At 38.2% G+C, this 23811-nt stretch overlaps 4 protein-coding genes across 8 annotated transcripts; 1 reads left to right on the forward strand and 3 right to left on the reverse strand.

Annotated features, from left to right (window-relative positions):
- On the reverse strand, nt 208-1882 carry LOC109717183 (protein TOO MANY MOUTHS). The gene has a single exon (XM_020242856.1). The coding sequence runs from the start codon at nt 1675-1677 to the stop codon at nt 208-210; it is 1470 nt and encodes a 489-aa protein (XP_020098445.1). The 5' UTR covers nt 1678-1882.
- Nucleotides 5741-10051, reverse strand: LOC109717006 (protein VTE6, chloroplastic). Its single transcript, XM_020242647.1, has 5 exons — nt 9440-10051; nt 8542-8795; nt 7273-7396; nt 7023-7127; nt 5741-6038 (listed from the first exon to the last, which is right to left on the reverse strand). The coding sequence occupies exons 1-5, from the start codon at nt 9839-9841 to the stop codon at nt 5949-5951; spliced, it is 975 nt and encodes a 324-aa protein (XP_020098236.1). The 5' UTR covers nt 9842-10051; the 3' UTR covers nt 5741-5948.
- Nucleotides 11862-14547, reverse strand: LOC109716991 (probable NADH kinase). The gene is given in 6 exon segments (XM_020242629.1): nt 11862-12265; nt 12267-12350; nt 12432-12583; nt 12677-12757; nt 13285-13530; nt 14286-14547. Coding segments are annotated over 6 exon segments (948 nt in total). The 5' UTR covers nt 14421-14547; the 3' UTR covers nt 11862-12015.
- Nucleotides 16681-22735, forward strand: LOC109716895 (serine/threonine-protein kinase STY8-like). 5 transcript variants are annotated; one of them, XM_020242500.1, is made up of 13 exons: nt 16681-17145; nt 17595-17669; nt 17790-17885; nt 19247-19332; nt 19438-19558; nt 19700-19779; nt 19931-19990; nt 20138-20256; nt 20761-20846; nt 21133-21254; nt 21355-21466; nt 21901-22039; nt 22466-22735. In XM_020242500.1, the coding sequence occupies exons 1-12, from the start codon at nt 16819-16821 to the stop codon at nt 21994-21996; spliced, it is 1380 nt and encodes a 459-aa protein (XP_020098089.1). In that variant the 5' UTR covers nt 16681-16818; the 3' UTR covers nt 21997-22039; nt 22466-22735. The 5 variants fall into 5 exon arrangements, with proteins under 5 accessions (XP_020098089.1, XP_020098087.1, XP_020098088.1 ...); XM_020242498.1 differs by lacking the exon at nt 22466-22735 and adding an exon at nt 22152-22464; XM_020242499.1 differs by lacking the exon at nt 22466-22735 and adding an exon at nt 22162-22464.

The following is a 23811-nucleotide window of genomic DNA, read 5'->3' on the forward strand; positions in this document are numbered from 1 at the left end:
TCTAATCTAGTAGGAGAATGAAAAAGTAGCTTCAACTCAATCATCACTCTACTTTTTTGGATCATAATACAAGAAACACCTGCACCAAAGAATCACATAAAAGGAAAACACAGTAGAGCTATAATTAGAGATCAAATAAAATATTGAGCTAAAAAGGAGAGATTAAAAAAAAAAAAGAAGAAAAGAAAGAAACCAAGTAGAGCCTACTTAGAGTAGAACATAGTACCACTCCCAAACACCCATGAGAGTATGAGACCCAGCAATTGATAGTAGAATCCACAAGGCAGAAGAGATGAAGCTCCACCTGCTCCCCCAGGCCAGTGGTTTCTGCATTGAAGATGAAGAGGCAGCAAAAGCTCCAGTACTGTTGTCTCCGCACACATCGACACCGGCATGCGCGCTCTCATAGCTCTCAGAATCATTCAAGCAGAGCCCCACATTCCCACCCAAGTCGAGGTTCCTCCCGAGCCTCCTCAGAAACCCAGCGTTGAAGGGCACAACCCCTGATAGCATGTTCCTGCTCAAATTCAGGTGGTACATCCTCCTCAGCCCGCTGAGACCCGCAGGTATCTCCCCTGTGAGGTTGTTGTTCTCCAGGGACAGAGTGGTGAGGTTGCTTAACGAAGCGAAGCTCCCCGGAATGGTACCGGAGTATCCCGAGCTAGCAAGCCTCAGCTCCTGGAGGTTGGCCAATCTGCCGAGCTGAGCGGGGAGCGGGGCGAACATGGGATTGTCGTCCATTATGAAGCACTGGAGGTTCTGCAGCTTCTGCAGCCCATCTGGGAGCCGCCCGCTGAGCATGTTGTTGCTGAGAGCCAAGAAGACCAAGCAGCCGAGGCTCTCCACGCTCTCCGGAATGCTCCCCGTGAGCTTGTTGGAGCTCAGATCGAGCTTCTGGAGCAGAGGCAGCTGGCCGATCGCCGGTGGGACGGCGCCGGTGAGGGAGTTGTAGCTGAGGTCGAGGCCCACGAGGCTCTTCAGGCCGGCAATCTGGGGAGGAATGGGGCCCGAGAGGGAGTTGTAGCTGAGGTCCAGGCGGACGAGGGAGGTGAGGTCGCCGAGGCCCCGAGGAATGCTCCCGTGGAGGTGGTTCTGAGAGAGCGTGAGGACCTGAAGCGAGGTGAGCAGGGAGATGTGGGGCGGAATGGCGCCGAGCAGGGCCGGGTTCGATCGGAGGCTGAGCTGCTGGAGCGAGGCGTAGGCCGGTGGTCCCTGCAGGGGGAAGGAGAGGGTGGTTTTGGCGGAGGTGAAGCAGCGGAAGAAGAAGAGGGATTGGAGGAAGGGGAGGTCGAAGACCAGCTCGGAGGGGAATGTGGCGTTGGGCCTGCAGGAGGGGTTCGGGGAGGCCCCGAAGTCGAGCCTGGTGACGTGCAAGTAGGCATCTGCGCTGCTGGGCTTGCACTCGATCCCAGGCCAGGAGGAGCCCGGGCTGCAGGGGTCAGGGGTAGAGCCCCTCCAGTCCCTGTCAGAGGACATGGCCTCCATTATGCGGAAGAGGGTCTCTTTCTCGGGGGGGTCCATGAGCATCATCTGGGCCTGTTTGATGCTGTGGGCGGCGTGGGGGTTGGTCGGGGGAAGAGAGAGAAGCAGCAGCAGCAGCAGCAGCATTGGCAGGGAGAGGGAGAGGGAGAGGAAAAGGGGAGGAGGACGAGGCGGAGGAGGAGGAGGAGAGGACATTGTTATTGTGGTGGTGCTTCGGGTGTGGTGGTGAGTGGTGAAGCTAAATGAGGAATTGTATTCAAATAGTGTTGGAGAGGGGGAAAAGAGGAGGAGGTTGTGTTGGGCCTCATGAGGTGCTATGGGGAATTTTTTTTAGGGAAAACTTTAAAAAAAACCCCCTATAGTTTTGTAGTTTTTCACTTTGCCCTTCTGTGGCTTAAAATGTATCAATTTGCTCCCTCTGTGCTTTCTTTTTTCTCTTTTTCTTATCAATTTTATTATTTTTTTATCTTAAATAAGTGATAAGGTTAAAATTAAAGGGTACTAAAGTAAATATTTAATAAATTTAGATGGGTATCTGAAGTTTTTTGTATATAATTTAATAAAATATTAACGAAAAAGTTACCGAAAAGATAAAAACGAAACCACAGGGGGGTAAATTGATACACTTTAAACCATAGGGGGCAAAGTGAGAAACTACGAAACCACAAGGGAGGTTTTTGAAGTTTTTTCTTTTTTTATAAATAATCCTATCGATTTTTATAATTATAAAAATAAATTTTTTTTTAAAAAAATAATTATAAAAATAGACATCTAAATACAGTAAATGATTCACCTCATTCATAACTTTTCATTAGAAATAGAAACATAATAAAAACGGTGAACCATTCACCGCTTTTACCATCGTAGAAATATAGAAAAAAAAAAAGAAGTAATGAATGGTTTACCGTTTTTAAAAATAATGAATCATTTGTCGCTTTTATAGGACTATATTTATAAATAAAAATTTAATATGTTTATTTTTAAAATAAAATTTTAAGAAAAAATTATTGCCCTAAAAAACCCTGCTACGGGAGTTGACAAGAGCTAAAGAGAGAAGGGTAGAGAGAGAGAGAGAGTATTGCTGTTGCCTGTTGGAGGCGGTGTTTTAAGGCAATCAAATTTTTTTTTTTTTAAATAATATAATAATATTTTTTGTAAAATAAAAAAGAACATAATAATAGGATGGAGGAAGTTCATATATGATGTAGCGTCACTCCATTTTTTCTATTGAAAGGGGATGGGGTGGTGATGTGATTGATATGATGTGTCTTGCTTTGTGGAGTGTTGAGGTGAGGTGAGGTGAGAGGAGTTGTTTGCCTTTTGAAGAGCCTACGTAGGGTCAGAGGAGATCAATAAAAGAGATCTTTAGAACTAGAGCCCGCAGTATATAGAGGGATGATTTTAAATTGGAAAAAAAAAATACTTCTAATACACTCTATTATATCATATGTAAAAATTAATGTTTAAACATAACTAAGTAATTCTTAATTTTTTTATAAAAATGTATATATGTAAGATTTATATCTATATATTATAAATATACAGATAACGTCGCTCTTTTAAATTTCCTATGCTAAAGGATTTATGTACATAGTAGTTTGTTTAGTGGTCTTTGCCATACTCTTTTGCTTTTATTGTTTATTTGGTTTCCCATTTTAGAGCTTGTTTGCTTGCTTACCTTGGCAAATCATTCCCCCATATCCACACACTCAGAAAACCCATAATTACATAATTTTGCTTAATTCGACTACTATATGTGCAGTTCAATATTGCTAGTAAACTAATTATATTGTGTGATAGTAAAATCAAAAAAATTTGAAAAACTAAGTTATTGGTATTATAAAATACTACTCTATCAATATTATTTAAGAAATTTTTTTAGTATCCAATTAGCAATGCTACTTTAATACTTATTTAATATCTATAAATTTATTTAAGATAGCTCTAAAATTTGGATACTATATATTCAGAAAACTAAATGGTAAGCAAAGTTTTCAAATTTACGCTTAAAATTCTTTAATATTGTTAATATGGCTGTTAATAGTTTTACTGCAACAGCAATTCTATAGAGGCCCGAGCTAATATTTATTAATAAAGAAACTAGCCACATGCTCATGTAATTAGTAATGTTAGTTCCAGAACTAAAAAGCAAGTTGAATAGCTAACTAACGGGCCAGCGACAAGGTGCATTTATTCTAGCGAAGTACCATGTACAGAGCCCGAGAGTTTAGGACCGTTGGATCGATCCGAGAAAACCAAAACGGGACAGGGTGCGTGTTACTCAAAACGCATCACCTGCCGTAGGTTGATGGCCTCATCTGGACGGACGGTTCTGATAATAAGTAATAACCGGGTCATCGTTTATTTTTATTTATATTCTGAAGGGGAAAAGGATCTGAGCCTTACAAGTAGTATACGTTTGTGCGTGTACTTAAGCTTTACGATGAACACCCCATCTGCACCGGAGAGCGACAGCTGCAGCTGACACCTCTCACGAGCGGGATGTGACCCGAGCCCGCAGGGTTCTACAGACCAAGACGAACTGGTCTCAGCACACCCTTGGGGAATACAAATTTCTAAATTTTTTACAATTTCGTGCTCACCCAAGCTGCTGAATCTTTGACATAATTGACCATGTTTGAAGAACTATTATTTGCTGCATCAGTAATACATTTCTAAAATTCATGATTTCTTATGTGTTGATCTCAGATATTGCTGATCATATTCATCTTTATAAAGTTTCACTTTGAAACTTCAATAGTGGAATTTTAATAGGAGCATGCTATTTGTAAATCAAGTCCTTGCAATAATTTCTCACAGAGTAGGAACTAGAAACGAAGGCTAGCTATAAGGGCATACCATGTCTGAGGCAGAGGAATCTGTCCCCACGGCCACGAGGTCAAAACTCCCTCTTGCTAATTTATGCCCCTTCTTTCCGGAACAAAACCATGTGACAACACAGCAGAGACGGTTCATTTTCCAAATTAACCGCAGTTCACCCGCCCTTTGTTCCCACTTCCCCACTCTTTTATATTTTGGCTCTTTATAAAGGTGTTCGTTTTTCACATAATATCCTTGAAAACAAATTTTTCTGACTAAAAAAGTAATTTTCTTCCATACACTTTCTAAAAAAGTTAATTTTTTTTTCCAAATTTTATGAAAAAGTAATTTTTTTTGTTCTCGAATATTTTATCCAGAAGCTAAAACTATGAAAAAAAATATTTTCCGCGGGAAACTTTTTAAATTTTGGTCCTCATATTTCTAAATGTTTAAATTGTAACATTTCATTCCTTCATATACTCTTACATGCCTACTACAAAAGTAGTTTGATAAAATTAAAGTTTAAAAATGTAACTGATAGAAGAGTTAATCTTCGGAGACAAATTTACCTTTACCCTTCTTCACTTTATAATTTGCATCCTATTATTTTAAAATACCAGACAACTTGACTCCAAGACAGACTTTCCGAAGCAGACCCAAAAACAGTTTAAACACTAATAAGGATGGGGAACTGAAAGCGACAAGATGAAGTGGGCTCTGTAGGAGAGATTAGACTGGAGCTTCTACGATACTTGCTTCAGAAAAAGGAAATATAGATCGAGTAAAGAAATAGGCAAACACACTGACAACGACCAGCCGATCAATATTCACAAAAGGATTATTTAGGTTGCAACACAAAATAAAAAAAAACGGGGGAAAAAAAAAAGTATCTGTTTCCAAAGGTAAATCTGTGTTCAACTATGGGACTCGTATAAAGCAGTAAAATAAAAAAGTCACCGCCCATGTAGATCCAATAAGCTATAGCCTATATGGCAGCATGCACAAATTATAACCCAGTTGTGCTAGTATAGTATTGACAGCAAATGAATAATACTTTTTTTTTTTGCAAAAAAAAGTAGCATGCCTTTTACTTTATTTATTGAAACGATGAATTAGTCTATACGGATGAGGCAACAAAAAATCTTAAACAAGACGGGCAAATAAATAAATAAATAAATAAATAAAAATAATAAAAATTAATCTTGTAGACTGCAAATGAATAATATCACTATCAACTTTTTACATTTTAGATTCATAATAGTATTATCAGCAAATAGTAAATTTTAGATATAAAAGGGCTAAATAATAAATAATTGATAGTAAATACTATTTTTCTACTGATTAATAGTATTCTAGACCCGCTAAACTAGAACCTTCTATTTTCCACAACAGGTCAGATAAATTTGTAGTAATTAGTAGATCAATGCCCACTAATCCAAAAAAAAAAAAAAAGAATGCATATTAAAGTATAAGCTAAAGTTAAACACCTAGTTAAGTGAAACGGTAATTGCAATTTGAGCAATAGAAATTCCCCGAATATTCATGCCTAAGAATGTATGATATTTTCTTCTTAATTTTCCATTAATTTGCATGCCGCGCTGTTACAATCATACATAGAAAAATGTGGTAGGTAGAGATGCAAACCTTCACAGACGCAATAGCACTAACTGCTGCATCAGAACCGCCAAGATGCTGCCAATGGAGATGTTGATTACGTTGACAAGGTCATTGTTCAGCTATTTGAAACAGAAATCACAGTTTATATTAGCTTTATTTCTAGATTAACTATAAGCAGATACTAAGCAGTGTAAATGAAAAAAAGTTATGATTAGTGTTAATTAGCCTTGTGTTGTGCAAAATAAAATATGCTGAACATAAATAGTAAATTTTCCAGATGAATTTTCCCGTAAATAATATTAGAATGGTATAATTAGCAGACTATATAAAGCCTGGGGCAAACTATTTGGGATGTTATATTCTAATTTGATAGGTGAGCAAATTAGGAGCAAGAGTGATAGGATTTTATGTCAGAAATACACTGCACCGACTGAGGGCGACAGACGAAAAGCATACAACTTGCACGATTTATTATTCAGGTATTGCTACCTGTATCTTACAAGGTATCTCAAAATATTTTCGGTAAGTCAAAAATGTACACATATGACAGCTAGCAACTAATTTAGAATTTGAGATTTCAGAAATAATGCTTGATAAAAAGAGACAAGTTCCAAACAAGCAAAACTAATCGCTCCCATAGACACGTAAAATGCCACCTCTAGGAGACCTCATGAGGTACACGAGGCATTACTCTTTTCTCATTGTCAATAAAGCACTGTCTCTATACAGAACACAAGTACAGACTACCATATCCTAAACAAATTGGCCAGATGAAGTTAAGATAATGGATTCTACCTATGAGGCAATTTATCATATTATTAAAAATTGAGTTAAGCAGCAATAGGTGCTATGCAGCTCAGTTGTAGACATCATTTCATACTCACATGCCCCTTGTGTAAAAGGAGATATTGAACAAGATGTTCACACATTCAAGTAGGACCATAATGTTCGCATTGCATATTAGGAAAGCAAGTTCATTAAAAACAGTTTGGTGCAGAAAAACTTGATTAACTACAAAGTTACCCAGGGCTAAGCATGAATGGAGAGACGGCAATAGACAAGTAAAGATCATAGTTAAAGAGGAAGTCGAATTGTGTGCTCACCCATTTATAACCATCCTTTTCTTGCAGTGCAGCACCAATCAGGCTCTCACCAAAATTCGCAATCTGGGATGCAAGAACACATATGGCGGCTTGCAGTACATCCACCTGTACGAAAATATGATGCATCAGCTAGGTCAGAGAGGTGGGCCCCAACTGATGAGAAACTGAGATATCATAAGTCAAATCACTAGCAAACATCATGGAATCATATTTATTTGGAGGATCCGGTCCATTTGATAGAAAGGTTTACCTCTCCCAGAAAATAACCGACACTAGCAAGGAGAATTGAAGCTAAAAGTCCAGCAATCGTTCCCTCAACACTAATTGCCCCTTCTGTTCCTCTTGGGACTACCTTCAATGTTGTCACCAGGTAGCTGCGCTAAAAGCACCAAAATAGAACTCTCAGATACTGAATGTGTATTGTTATATTTGTACAGACCTTACTTGAGTTTCAAGAAAGAGGTGCTAAAATCTGAAAGAATACTCTACAGTTGATAGAATATTTTATAACTTTTTTGAAAGGAACCATTAAGTTCTAAGGTACTCAATGAAATTTCTGAAACCAATAGCTTATGAAAAATTAGAAAAAAAAAAAAAAATTATGAAGGCACCCCAACAATGCATAATATTCCTAAACAACTAGCAGTTGTATGTAGAACAAAAAAGTGTACAAAAGTGATAAGACAGCTTGTACTGGCACAAAGATTTATAAAATAATTCTACAAAAAGAATTTGTATCTCCTTATGTACAGCATTTGAACATAACAATAGTAAAAGAGTATGCTGTTACAGCATGCAATCAACTTCCTCCAGAGGCATCAATTAAAATATGGATTGGTTAACATCAACACAATACGTTACAAGAGGCTGAAAGTATGAGATAGAATAAGCCTTTTTGGCAGACATGAGCTACTTATCAGCAAATGCAAACTGAAAGATCAGAAACCCAAATGGAACTCAATGTGTGTAGAAACGAACAACAAATATACGTATATTAAACTAATTCATGGTAAAGTAACAAAACCAACATCCAATTCATACATATCATAACCAACCGTCCCTAGCGCAAGCGGCAAAGGACTTGGTGGTTAGTATCCGAGATCCCAAATTCGAAGCCTAGTTTGCTTTACATTTTCAGCTGAGTTTATTTTTTAAAAAAAATAAACAAAGCGGGTGATACATATCATAACACTCTATGATCTTTAGCTTCCACATAATATTAAGCTGCTAAAAAATACAATTGCAAAGTAATAGCATGATTCATGAACTTAAATAAGTTCTACGACAGCTCATTCTTATGCAGAGTACAATCTGATTATTGATAATTCATTCAAATCAAAGACAGGTACGACTAGCACAAAATGAGCTTCACAAGGAAACTTTAATCCTCGAACAAATTAAACCATACAGCAAGAAAAAATGATGTGATGTGACCATCAAATTTTCCCTTTTCAACAGAAAGCTTACCAGTTTATTAAACCACAAATTATAAGGCTTCAAGGTAAAGAATGAGGCTTACGTTGTTTTCCCATATGCTTTGCCTATTTCACTGGAAACTGTGTCACTCAACTTAGTACAGTAACTAGCAACAAAGCCAAGTCGCCAGAGCCCTGAAAATGAAGCTCCTCCAATACCATATATTGATAGCAAAGCACAAACACAGCCAGCAGCACTGGAACCAATCACACTGCCTGGTCCTCTCCGTCCGCTCCTTTTCTCAGCCACTCCTAAAGCTTCTTTTTGTTTAATCTTCAACTTCGTTGCTGCTGTTCCCTACATATCTAAGGCAATTTAAGATTGCACAGGAACTGGCTTCCCGAGAATGTAAAAAAAGAGAGCTTTACTTGAAAACTAAGCAAATTATTGTGATGAATAAGATTAAAGTTCATGGAGTTGCAGAAAGTAAAAGAGAACAGATAAACTACATGGTAACTACATTCATAACAGGGTCAAACAAAAGAGAAAATCAACAAGGATACAATGAAGGATTATCTAATTGAAAATCTTAAGTAGAGAAATTGAAGAGCAAATTACGCTTTATTATTCCCTTACGATGCAGAAGATTTTAAGTTTTTAACGCCTAAACTCGTAATTTGCTGTAATTAATAAACCGAACATTGCCACGTAATAAATTTGACTCCTAACATGAACATCCATAATGTAAGAAGAGTCTATGTGGTACTCTATTCAGATCCAACAAAACCCCTGGTAATAGTCTAATCACATACAGCATACGTAATAGCACAAAATAAAAGAGCTATGAAGGATTAGCAATACGAGCTCATCAACAACTCCTCTAATGGGAATCGAAAGCAATGCCACCGATATAATTGTTCATAGAGCTACTCAGATCCAATGTACATGTTTAGCAAGACGAATCAAGTAACGTATGAATCAAAGAATCGAACTCCACTTACTGCAATAAAGTATGCGGCGACAAGCAGAAACCCAGATGATCCAAAGGCTCTCCAAGTCAAAGTGCCGAGCAAAAAAGCCGCTCCTATCCCCGAAGGGGAGAGTCCCGCGACGAGGATGGGCGATCCGAGGAGGAAGATAACGAGATTGTTAGCAATGGCGGATTCCCACGTCGGAGGAGACGTCCGCAACAGATCGACGAGGGAGCTTTGCAGGCCCGCGAGGTCCGAGAGGGAGAGGACGTTGGGAGGGAGCAGCATCCTAGAAAACCTAGGTTTTGGGTCGGGAGCTCGGGTTTTGGGGAAGGGGATAGAGGAGAGGGAGGTGGGAGAGGAGGAGGGGCGAAGAAGAGGAAGGGATGAGGGAGGGGGTTTACGGAGAGGAGCGAGGAGAGCGAAAGCCATTTGTGAAATCGCCGAAGCTTCAGAGAGAGGAGAGGGAACTCGGAACTGGTAACGCGAGAGTGAACGAAGGTGCCTTTTACGGCGAGTCAGCAGCGGGTACGACCGTACGAGATGGAAGTACCATGTTCAGCTACATGTCGGTGCCGACTCTAATGTTGAAGTCGTCGGTTGATCACACCTATTGCCGAATTTCTTATCAACGGTGCTTCGAGGAGTTGTGTGCTGTACTGCTGCAGGGCAAAAATTTTATGGACATCATGCCCAAAATTTTTTTTTTGAGGACACTGTGAATGAGCGCCGTGTGGCACCACAGCCACGCGGGCCCATCGGACCCCTTGCTCTCCCAACAGGGAGAGCAGTTGGATTTTTTTTTGTGCACCCGGTGCACTACTTTTGTTTTAAAATTTTATTTTTTATTTTTTTATTATAATTTGATTATATATTATATATATATATTATGATATTTTAAAAATATATAAAAAATAATTTAGAAATTAATATTTAAAATTTAAAATTATTTTTACCTATATTTTTTAAATATAATAAAATATATATTTATTATTTTAATTAATTAAAATTAAAATTAATATTTTAAAATAAAAATGGTACACCGGGTGCACCAAAAAAAACCCGCTGCTCCCAAGAGGCAGAGCAGCGGGACGGTGGCCCGCGTGGCTCGGGTGCCACGCGGCGCCCATCAAGACTATCCTAAAAAAAAAAAAATTTGGACATGGTGTCCATAAAATTTTTGCCCCTGCTGCAGTGCTGTGTACTCGATACGTAGATCAAATAAATGTGATTTAAAACATCTTAAAGGCTTTTTAAATTTAAAATTATAAGTTTCAAAACGAATTACCTAAAGCATCAATCACTCCTGAAAAAGAATGGTAAAAAAGCCCAATGAATTAATTGTTGCAATAGATCCGGCCCAATAACCGTGCCAAATATCGGACTTTTTCCACTTGGTCCGTACTAGATCCGGCCCATCTGGGCCCTATTTACAGTACAAACCCTAGTTCCGTCCTTTCCCTTTCATGCCCTTTTTCTCCCTCTTCATTTTCCCTCATTCGCCTCCCTTTTGTATCATTCCCCTTTGACAATGGGAGTTTGGAAGCTCTTTCAGTTACTCCTTTTGATTGATTATCTGGTTTTTATTATCATTTATTTGTTTATTTACATATTTATTTATAAATTTATTTTGGATTTGCCAAATGATGTTGGGACATTGCGCAAGGGCTTTGAGCAGCGGAATTTCTTTTGTTCTCTAAAGCTGCTATGAGATATATATCATGATCGTCCTTCCTGATGGCAATTCGTTACCTGCCCCTCCATTGATTTCAATATTACTATGTCCTTCTTAAGATTTTCTTAAGATTTTTCGTTATATCATGAGGCTGAATTTTTGCAGAAGCTCGAAAGCTTAGATAAGGCTACCTAACTGAAGTTTTCTCAGAGATCTGAACCAGAATGAGAGTTCTGCTGGGTTTTTAAAGAATAAAGAAACTTGTTTCTTACATGATCGGTTTAGGTTGAGTGGAATTTATCGACTGTGATGTTGATGATGGAATAACAGATAGAAAAGATTGCTATTTTGGGCCTGTGGTTTTTCAACATGAGTTGGAGAACAACAGTGTAATGCTGAGCTTCAGGATAGGTTGCTGTAAATCTTTCATGTTAACTTTTTTCTCTTTTTTAGAGAGAGAATGTGAAGTATTGAGTATCATCATTAAAATATAGGAAAAGAAAGAGTAACTCTACTATACTATCGAAAGTATAAAAAATTTAATATTTTCGACTTTTTAGCCTTTATAAATAAGCTTTTTTAATCCTTTCTAATTTTTAAATTAATACTATTATTCTATGGATATCGTTCAATCCTAAAAATACTAATCAATCTTAGGGAAAACCGTAATTATCTCGATCGTATACTTTTTAATCCAAGGGTCAAAAAAATTAAAAGTATCAAATTTTTTATATTTTCGATAGCATAGTAACTCTACGCAAAAAGAAAACTCAAAAGGAAAGAAAGAAAATAGACACCCTACCAGCACTGTACTAAGTAACTGTAAATTCACAACATATTTGTAACAAAAATAAACTGAAACGGCCGTTAAACGTTCACAACATATGTGTGACAAGATTAAATATGAGGTACTATCATTTTGAGGAATAAACTAACTGGTCAATCTTTGAGGCAAAAATACTTTCAAAATTGGGGCCTCTGATGACATCTCGATGCTATCTCCATGCCGGATCGAATGGACTACATGTGAACCGTCGACGTACACTACGCCTTCTTGACTATACCATTCAAGACGCATTGATTCGTTGGATTTGATCACACCATGCATCAATGAAATGTCTGAATCTTGAGGCAAAATGGGCTCTCTTACTATGTACTGAAGTTCGCGGCTTGAGATCGGCTGTTGATCCTGCAGCTGTGCAGACCCTGAAGCCGCTTGATCGGCTGTTAACTAAGTGTGAGCTCTTGCCACACTTGCTTTTGATTCTGAACATCATGAAAATTAAGTTTTCATCAGGAAATAATTTAGAAAATACGCGTTTGTGCTTGTTAGAAGAAAGATCTTACCGAAATGAGAACCGAGATACGGATGCTGGACAAGGATGTGACACCAAAATATCGTTAAGAGCAAATGTTGGCATGCGACTACCATTTAGGTTTACTGATATTCTTGAGAGTTCAGTAGGATGTTTTCGACCCTCGAGGATTTCATCAAGTACCTAAAGAGAAGGGAGAGAAGCCCGACAAATGATAGAATGCTAAAAGATGATTAGTGTTCCATTGAGTAATAGTATCATGTTATTCAGATGTACCTCCTCAAAATTTTCGGCAGAAGCAGCACAGAGATAGCCTGTGCTTCTTGTTGCATCAAACTCATCACTGAACTCATCCACCTACCAAAGGAAACGAAAGTACCACCATAATTTTTATTTTTAGAGGAGTCGCCATGCAAAGCAAAAAAGTGAAGAAAATTGGCAAATATATCACAGTGGCAAATATATCAGAGTGCCTACTTGGCTTGCTAGAATGACTTCTTCACTTCAAGAACCAGTAGATAAGAGTTGAACAAATGAGAAACCTGGAGCTTTTGCAGCTACAGGAAGGTAGAATGAGCTTCTAAATCTCAAAAGTAGAAACTCTAAATGAATGCTTCTGCTTTATGTGCAAAAGTAAGATCTAAAAGAAAATCTGTTAGTGCATCTTTGAACAGTTTTACTCAAATAAAACCTTTGCAAAAGATCTGGTCAACCCAAACAAGCCCTCAATGTAGGATGCAATGCAGGGACACAAGGAAACAACCGCCAAAGAGGACTAAGAAAAACAAAAAAGAACTAGTAGAACTATTAACAAGAGTCTTGTATGGCAATTTTCTTACAAGATCATTCAAATTTAACAAGAGTTTTGGCTTAGTTATACCGACCTCTTTGACTCGTGTAGGATCCGAGTTAACTCCTACAACTGGAGTTGAGCCATCTAAGAAGTGGCTCGCCTGTAAGAGAGTGCCATCCCCACCAACAGTAATCACGAGATCCACGTGATGAATTGGACACGACAAATGGTTACGCAATACCAGTTCCCAATCAAGAGCTTTTCGTTCCAATACACTTCGACAGAAATTAATTGTGTCCTTGTGAACTCTGCGTCTGTCGTCCAAGAAACTTAGAAGCTGCAAAGATCACCGCGAACGTATAAACAGCAGTTCATTTCCCACCATAATACGGTGTTAGTGCATAGAGAGGGAAAAATATCTGTTGCAAGGGACAAATAACTACAAACAGTATCATGCCTATCTTCAAAAGGAAGGCCTTTTTGTTTTCAGATAGGGTGCGAAAATGGTCAGATTCAGCTTGAAGCGGCTTCAATCAGCAAAGATTATACATGAATGGCACTGCAAACAGAGTATATTTCGCACACAGGATAGTTACGAAAAGTTCAAAGAAAGCTTTCCTGGCCATGGAGATGCAAGGGGACTGAAAAGTGAACACTTCTAGAAAATGATTCCAGAGAATCCATAACTTAAATTTAGCAATGAAGAATGACGAATGCATAACGAATCAACTTCGACCTAAAGCACTTAGAGCACTGAATTTTGATCTCATAGTTAATTCTGTCTCCATTGCTCCAAACGGAACAAAAATGTTTTGACAGTTTGAGCCAAAAATAATATATCAAGAGACTAAACGGAATCATCGTCACAAAAATCACCATCTAATTAAGAATTATCCAACCACCAATCGTTTACAAAGTTTTGGAACCAATTCCCAAATTTCCTCAACACCTATTACGTATTAGTGTATTAACCAACCACCAATCGCTCGTTGAAGCAGTTTCTTCTTAGGATATCCAAGTACATCAGTAATGTCTTCTTTTAGAAGCAGAGGAGGTTAGGGTTTTGGCATTGGAGGGGGTTTAGTTAGTTACCCTGGGATTGATGGTGCGAGGCGAAGACGAGGAGGAAGCGGCGGCGGCGGCGGCGGCGGCGGCGACGGTAGGGTTGGGACGCGGCGGATAGACGTCGAAGGGCTTCAGAAGCAGCAGCACCCGCCGCCGCGCCATGAGCGAGAGATCATGGAGCGAACGAGAGAGAGAGAGAGAGAGAGAGAGAGAGAGACTCGGCGATTCGGGAAGCAGCGGAGCGGCGCACTCGGCGCGCGCGTGCACACGCGAGAGAGAGATCAAAGGGCTCGACCCCGACCGCACCGCTTTGTAGGGTCAGAACCCAAACTAAACCGTTACTAAGATACTACACCAAATTGCCAACGAAGGATATTGTTCCCTAGACCCGGTGCAGTGCATCATGTGCTGCGCAGAGGACCGGCGGGGCCCACGTGTTGGTATTAAGCGGCCCGAGTCCAAGAAAGCCTGTATAAGTTATTAAGTTGGGCTCTAGTTTAATCCAAAGGGGGACTTCATCCGAGGATCCAGTGATGATAAAGTGTATCTCGTAAGAGCTGGCGCAGATAATTATGCATTAAAATAACTATTATAGAAAAAACTTTACATGCAGTGATAGAATAGAAATAAATTATGCGTCAAAAGATTATGCATGAGCAAGCCTAGGCAGACCTCGCTCTCACGGCCTGGCCTGGCCCAGGCTCCCAGCTAGCTGATAGTTTACAAATTATGTAGCCCGCATCCAAAAGGACATGATAGATAACTAAATTCTAATGCGCAGCTATATAAATAGGATCCAATTATGGATCTAATTAAGCTTAAACATCAACACCGATCTTCATAGTTGTTATCCTTATAGATTGTTGGTGAATGACGTATATATAATACAAAAAAATTTGGTTGGTTTGTCCAAGTGTATTTAAACACTCTAAAAACATTATCACCAATCGCCATAGCAACAATTTTATAGAACACCAATTGTTAAGTCAACCAAGCATTCCTCAGATAATCGGCCCTAGCTGAACAAATAGGACAAATACTCCACATTTGTACCTCCTGGATAAGTCGAAAAGGCAGGTTTGCCCTTTTATACGGCTCTAACAAGGAGTATATACATGCAGCACAATACAGTGTGCTAGGACGTTGGTTTCAACCCTCTGTTGTATACTTGTATTATGTGTCTCTCAACGACGTATATACTATATTTCATTGTAGAAAGTAATGCATGTATTTAGTCCACCGAGTCAGTGCACCACATGTTCTTTTTAGAATAAACTTTAATTTGCGTCCTTAATGGTATAAGGTATGTAATTTCAAATTTTGCTGGCTAAGAATTCCGACTAAAAACAAAATATTCATTTGGATTCTCTTTCGCAAGAGAGTACTTACCAACGACAGGTTGATCCGTTGAGGATATGCGGTGGATCAGTTTTGCGTGTTTTGTGCAATATGCCCAGAAACCACCGATCACCTCTTTCGGGACTGTGTCTTTGTCAGATATCTTCTATTCAGCGTCGGAAATTCAGATGCAAGCAAATTGAAATCGGAGGATGTAGGCCGGCTATGGACGGAAACAGCTAACATTCACAATGGTGAGTTGAGGACAAAAAGTCTGACCTATCTAGCGGCAATCTGGTGGGTGACATGGACGGAACGTAACAACACTATCTTCCGCGATGTGCGGCCCAACGTTGCCCGGGTCTTCGAACGTGTCATGTTCTTGATCAAAGATTGGACCGACGCCCTTTGATTTAGACCGCGTCTTTCGTTTTGTTTTTGTGATTTGGACCGACGTTTGTTGTTTTTAGTGCTTTGTTTACTGTTTTGTTTTTATTTTTATCTTCTTTTTGTTTTTCTTCCGGTTCCTCCAGGAGGCCTTAGTTGCCTCCAATATGTACGCCTAGTTTATTTTGCTTAATGAATGAAGTAGGTAGCTTTGCTACTTTTTTCTCAAAAAAAAAAAAAAAAATTTGATGGTTGGACGAGCTAAGTCGATTCAGTGATTTATTAGATACCCTTGATTCGAGGAGTTCCACAATGGTTTTCATGTGGGACCTATAAACCAAGAGCGCGGAGTCCATTCAATTTGTTGAATCGGCTAGGTATAGGATTTCTCTGGTTAATATATCAGTACACAATAAGGCAGATTTTGATTTAGTTACACGCATGTTTCAAGCGTCACGTGAATTTATTTAACACATAAGTATATAAAAAAATTATATAATTAATCTCATATATAATAGTAAAACTACACCTAATATATTGTAACTAATAGTAAGATATTTTTGCGTCAACTCCTGACCGTACAGGTTGTTGAAAACTCCGCCTCACGTTTCGTAGAAAAGTTCCCTCGCGTAACGACCTCGCACGTGTGGCCCCACATGCCAGCTCGCTATGTAAGACCGTTACCCCCAAAATTCCTCCCCGTTTTTCTCCCTTTCCACATCGTCGTCGTCGTCCTCCTCCTCCAACAAACCCGGCCGCCTCGCGTTTCCCCCCCTCTCCGCGAGGGGGTTTATCCCCTCCCCCTCCTCCGATCGCGATCTCCGGAGCTTTTCCCATGGCGTCGAAGCCCCCGATGCGCTTCCCCGTGGGGAAAAGGTCGTCGCTCGCCGTCCACGGGGCCGCCGCCGCGGCCCAATCCCGCGGCGCCCTAACGACGACCATCCCTGAGATCGACGGCGACGTGCGACTCATGTACCTCGTCCATGAAGGCGACATCGCCGGGATCCGGGAGCTTGTCGACGCCGGCACCGACGTCAACTACCGCGACATCGACGGCCGCACGCCGCTCCACGTCGCAGCGTGCGAGGGCTTCGACGACGTCGTACGGTTGCTCCTCGAGAAGGGGGCGCGCGTGGATCCGGAGGATCAGTGGGGAAGTACGGTGTGTAAGCTTCGATCGCTTCTCCGATCTACGACGCCTCTGTTTTGATCACGTTGTTTTTGTTCTGAATTGTTTCTCAAATGTGTTAAGCTTTGGTCATTTTTAGATGAATCTATAGGATACACTGTGTTAGAAGTGCTAGGATGTCGAAAACTAGGGTTTACTAATATCGTTTTCGATTGCTTCTCCGATCTACGACGCCTCTGTTTTGATCACGTTGTTTTTGTTCTGAATTGTTTCTCAAATGTGTTCAGCTTTGGTCATTTTTAGATGAATCTATAGGATACACTGTGTTAGAAGTGCTAGGATGTCGAAAACTAGGGTTTACTAATATCCTTTGTGCGGAATTGTAGAAATTTCTAATGATCACCGTTTTAGAAGCTTGCAAAAAATGACAGTATCGTGTTAATTGAGTTAACACCACGTTCTAAATGTTGTTCTACTAACAGCCGCTAGCAGATGCGCTACATTACAAGAACAATGAAGTAATCAAGCTTTTAGAGGAGCATGGTGCCAAGCTTAAGGTATCTCATTGAGTTCTGTTATCTATCTTTTGTCAAATCAGACGGTTTCCAAGTTGGATCTTGCTCTTTACTTGAAGGTTGGTTAAAATTTCTGACAGTTTCTTGTTTTTACTCATGCAGATAACTCCGATGCATGTCAATAATGCCCGTCTAGTTTTAGAATATGAGATCGACCCTAGTGAGCTTGATTTCACCAACAGTAAAAATATAACTAAGGTACTTTCTAATCCTTTTAGTGTATTGGTACTTTGTGTGCTAGTTGGTCCTGTATTGAATGCCAGTCTCTGCCTTTCTGCTTTTTTGCTGGTCAGTTATATGGCTATATCGCTTGACTATCAAATCTTTATTGTTATAAATCTATGATTAAGAGATTCTAAAGTAGAGGGTAACTCTTCGGAATAACAGCGAACCAGTATCATCAGGAATTGCTAGGTTTTGTAAAACTATCAATGATACAAGTGTCAATTGTGAAACTGATGGGGAAAGTTGGTGAGATGCTTGAAGTGGTATAAAATGTAGTCAAAATAGTTTATGGTAGTAATGGATTTCGGCAAACCTAAAAGATAATGGAACTTGGCAAGGAGCTTGGTGGTTGGTTCCTGAGTTCCCGAGTTCCCGATTTCGAATTCTAATTGATTCACGTTTTCAGCTAAGTAAAAGAAATAAACGAAGTGGGTAGCATACTACCTTTCTCTTAAAAAAAAAAAAAAGATAGTGGAACTAAAATTGTAAAATATTTTAGATTCCAACTATTTGTGTGAAGATGTGCCTGTGATACGTTTCACATTTTGATATGGACGTGTATGACATCTCCTTATTTATTCGTAATATTTACTCATTCAATTCAATAGCATTCACATAAAAATAATAATAACAATATTAAATAAAAGCAAATCAATTAGCATGAGTCCAGCTTATGAGTACGATCGCCTTTGTACTTGTAAGTCTTTTTCGATGACAGAGTTTCTAAGCGATGATCCATACCGTTAAATATTATCTAGAGCATTTGAAATTTCTAGAAATCAAATTTCATAATTTTTCGATATCATTTACCTTACGATCAAAAAATCTCAAAATTTATAATTTTTAATGGCCGGTATGGGATACTTACTAGTTTAACAGTGTAAACAAATAAAAATCAGTTAAATTTTTGATAAAAAAATTTATTCACTATCTAGATAAAGATTAAAAACTCCGATCATAAGTTGAAGAATTCGATTCTCTATTTTTAGAAAGTCGTTCAATTTTGCCGTTTATTTTATACCCGCTTGATGGATTTTATTATAATTTCAAAAAATTGCGAAATTTATTTTTTATAAGTTTCAAATGTTCTAGATTATATATAACAATATGAATTATTAATTCAGAAGCTCCATCACTGAAAACAACTTATGAATACAAAGAGCTCTACACTCATTATAGTAGCCCTACTTCAATTAGCATGTCAATCATACAGAAAACCTGTATGTAAAACACTGCTTAAATCTTGTTTAGAGATGCCATTCATTTCTAGTTTGGTTTAACTTCTTACATTGCTGGCTTTCAGTTTTCCATTCAAATTCTCTTTTCATCTATAGGGAACCTTTCGAGTTGCAACATGGCGTGGAATTCAGGTTGCTGTCAAAAAGCTCGACGATGCGCTGATTACTGATGAGGATAAAGTGTGAGTTGCTTTTTCCGACTGTACTATGTTTTGTTTTCTGCCTTATCTCCTTTTTTTAATCACTCTTGTTCATCTTTCTGTCTAAATCTGGTTATGAATATGCAGAAGGGCATTTAGAGATGAACTTGCTTTGCTTCTGCTAATTCGGCATCCAAATGTTGTTCAGTTTTTGGGTGCAGTCACTCAAAGCAGTCCTATGATGATTGTAACTGAATTTTTGCCCAAGGTAGTTGAGAATCTTAATGCTTATTTATCACCTTATTTAGGATACACTATTCTGCACATCAATGGGCAATTTCTGTATATGCATATATATTATAGATGTCCAGACATGATTTATAATTACATAGTTCATTCCTATATGCAGGGTGATCTTCGTGCTTACTTGAGACGTAAGGGAGCTTTAAAACCAACAGTAGCTGTCGCATTGGCACTCGACATCGCAAGGTTTCTTTGTTTATTCATGTTCACAATTATTATCTAGCTCTCAGCTGGTTCCTCACAAATTTAGTAGTTTTTTATATAAGTTTGTTACTTTGACTATGTTTTATTCGCTATTTTCCAAATAAAACCTAATTTATCTTATGAAACCTGCCAGAGGAATGAATTACTTGCATGAGCATAAGCCAGCCATTATCCACCGTGATCTTGAGCCTTCGTAAGCATTTATGTCATATTGCCATTCTTTTTTGCATGCACTTCATAATTGAGTTGTAACCAAAATTAATTGCTTGTTACGGAGTACCTGACCCTGAATAGTCCTAACTGTGAAATTCTCTATTGTTTGACCACTGTAAGATAACAGAAATATCCTACGGGATGATTCGGGGCATTTGAAAGTTGCAGACTTTGATGTTAGCAAGTCTCTGAAGAAGACTAAAAAAGTTAGAGAGGATAGACCACTGGTCTGCCAGGGAACTGCCTGTGAGTATACTTTTAGTTCTTATACTCTTTAAGTTTATGTAATTTTACTTGAAGATTTACTTGAATGGATGGAAAACACATTGGCCTATGAACATGAATTGCACTACAAATTGTTTGTGATTACATGGTTAGATATTTCTAATGTACTCTCTCATTTAGTATTATTCTTAAACTTTCAGAATGTTGGAAGTAAAATAGGATTTCAATATGAAACTTTCACGTTTTATTGGTATTTAATTTGGTATCAATCACCCTCGCTTTTTTGATCGGAGATTTTTCTTTTTATCTTGCGGGTGCCAATGTGTAGCCCTATATATAAATAACAGCAGAAGGTATTATAAAAAACTCGGGAGGCAGTAACCACAGAGTATTTTGCTTTATCTTTTTTTTTTCCTATTTTTTCCTGCTTCTCCCTATGTTATTGGATGCACAAACGGAGTAAGTTTTAGTTGCACTTACGGATTTTCATAATTACCTGCTGAATTACATCAACTTCAATTCCAGGCAGGTATATGGCCCCGGAGCTATTCCGAAATGAAGAGTATGATACTAAGGTCGATGTCTTCTCATTTGCTTTGATTTTACAGGAGGTAAAACCTTTGCCTCTTGGCAGTTTCTTTAGGCATATGATATAGGTTTTTTTTTTCTTTTTCTTTTTTTGTGTGCCCATCAAAATAAGAGAGCTCACCTTAGTTTCTTAATTTGGAGACTGAAAAAAGAAAAGGATGAAGAACTTGTTGCAGATTGGAAGTTCTGTTTTTCCTTTCAGCAGATAAAGAATGGGATGATCGCCAACTTTACAAAGATTTCATAGCATAGTGGAATCCAAACATTCATTGGCACTGATATCTCAAAATTGTTTTGCTTTATTTCCAGTTGATCGAAGGATGCCCACCATTTTACCACAAACAAGATAGTGAAGTTTTAGAAGCGTATGCTTCTAAAGAAAGGCCTCCTTTCAGAGCCCCGCTTAGGAAATACTCGCATGGATTGAAAGAGTAATTTATATGAACTTACACTCACTCTCTCTCTCTCTCTCTCTCTCTCTCTCTCTCTCTTCAATGCAGAAAATCCATATTTTGATGCCTTTTTGTGTAGGTTAATTCAACAATGCTGGAGTCAAAATCCAGCCGAGAGACCATCTTTTAGAGAGATAATCTATCGTTTAACCCTGATTCAGAACCAAACACCTAAGAAAAAGCAATGGAAGGTATGCTTCATAAGTGTTAACAATGCTTCACTCTATACGAAGGTGCTTATGCCTCTCAATTATATTTTGCCAGTCTCGAGGCCAAGTTGCCTCATTGTTTGTAGCCAAGTTCATTTTTCAAATGAATAAAACGGGTACCGTGCTATCTTTTTTTCAATATATATATATATATATATATATATATATATTGCCAGCTTCTTGAATAAACAAGTTGTAAAATGCAAGTTTGTGCAAATTTTTACAAATTATGTTTAGCAAGTGAAATGTACAATCAATTATTTGTACTTAAAATGGAAGTAAAAGAGTAGTACCATAGGAGGTACCTTAACATTTTTTGTTGTGTTTGGTACATATGTTTTGATCTTCTTTTTTTTTTTTTTTTTTTTTTTTTCTTTTTTTCTTTTTTGTTATTTTTGTTAATCTGTTTTTTGCAGGTGAGAACATGTTTCCAAGGTTTTGAAGCCATGTGGAAGAAAGAACGCTCTAACTCGAGCGGCCATTGTTCTCTCTTGTCCCACTCAAATTTCTAAGCACTGGGAATCCCAAGCGTGGAATTCAAATATTAAAGCACAGGTATAATCCCAGTATGATATAGAGAGAGGCTTCATTAATTTGTCGAGAATGGTTACTGCATGCCTTTTATTTTGATATTATTGTTGTTAATTCTTTATATTGGATTTTTGAGGTGTGTTCACTGATACGGCTTTTCTGGGAATTCCAAAGTGCCGGTTTTGGTTTGAGTTTGCATGGTCCATTAGAGCTCAGATTGGTGAAGTGGTTTACTCCTTTTTGGCATCTACAGCAGCATACTGATTATTCCGTCCCCATAGTCATTTTATTTAATTAAAAAAAATTGTTCATAAGTACTCGTCCGAATTTACCTTGTCCATTTTTAAATGTTTTAATCTGTGTGAGTAATTAGTTTCATGTGATCTTTAATTACTTTTGATCCTTTGGCTTTTGCTGAATATATTATCCAAAAAAATTGTTTTCTTGCAGGTTTATGCCCATTAACTGAGGGATATGAATTTTAGAACATGTGATGTATTGACTCTTTAGAATCTTTCAGGAATATTTTGTTCCGTGTAGCAGTGTCTGATTAAGACTATAGTTTAACACTTGATGCTAGTTAACAAGTATCTGGGGATGTACTTAATTATGCAACAAATAATATAAACTACAGTACGTGACTGATCAAAATTTGGTTTTAGAGCAACTTTTCAATAAGCTTTGTGGCACCGCACTTGGGCGGGCCAGCACTCTTCGTAATTTCTGTTTGACCTGATGTCTGGTACTGTTTCTCTGCTGAGAGAAGTAGGGAATATGCTTAGGAATCAAAAATGTTTGAAGTAGCTGCTGTGATAGAAGCTGAATTTAAATTGCTAAGAGCTTATTTAGCCTTTTTAAGGATAGGTTCTATTTTAAGCAATGTGTAATAGTTATATTGAAATCTTTGAAGTATTTTTTTTAAAGCAAAAACCCCAGATTGTAACCTTTTTACTTTTTAAGTTTACAATTTTGTTTAACCTTTTTTTTTTTTGGTCGAAGTATAATGTTTTAAATACGTCTATTATCGTAATTATCCCACTAATTGTTTTAAAAAATGAGCCCTCCACCGTCCGTCCCTAGAGCAAGTGGCAAAGAACTTAATGGTTGGTACTTGAGACCCAAATTCGAATTCTATTTGATTCACATTTTTAGCTAAATATATTTCTAAATGAAATAAACAAAACGGTTAGAATGCTAACTACCTCTTAAAAAAAAAAAAAAAAAAAAAAACCCCTCCAACGACAGCACGGACGCCGGTGATGACATCAGCCGACAAAAATGCGAGAGCCCGATCTCAGGGTATGTCTTTTCATTTCGCAGTCACGCGATTGGAGCAAGCGGAGTTTGGTTCGCATGGTTGTGATCGATGGGGTTCCACCTGGCTGACTCGACTCGCGCCCCACCTCTGTTGAGTATCACCAGCCGCGACCCCACCCCCCCATGTGCTGCAGCTGATGCTCACTGTTTCCTTGTTACAAATTCGCATCTAATTGTATACGAGCAAAATTAAAATACTATTACTAATAAAAAAATATTAGTACCTATCACTATCTATTTTTTTTATTTTCGTGATGTAAAAAATTACTATTTAACAATCGTACTATTATAAATCTAAAAAAGCAAAAAAAAAATGGCAGTAAATATTCTTTGTTTACTATTATAGTATTTTATATTAACTCACCCTATATTGCTTTTCCTTTACCACACCAGTAAAATATAAAATAGAAGAAAAAATTGTTTTAGGTCAGTAAAATATTTCGTTTATAGTTTGTTGATTTGATGGCAAAAACATGTTG

The sequence above is a fragment of the Ananas comosus genome, linkage group 11 (genome assembly GCF_001540865.1).
Source record: "Ananas comosus cultivar F153 linkage group 11, ASM154086v1, whole genome shotgun sequence".
NCBI lineage: Eukaryota > Viridiplantae > Streptophyta > Magnoliopsida > Poales > Bromeliaceae > Ananas > Ananas comosus.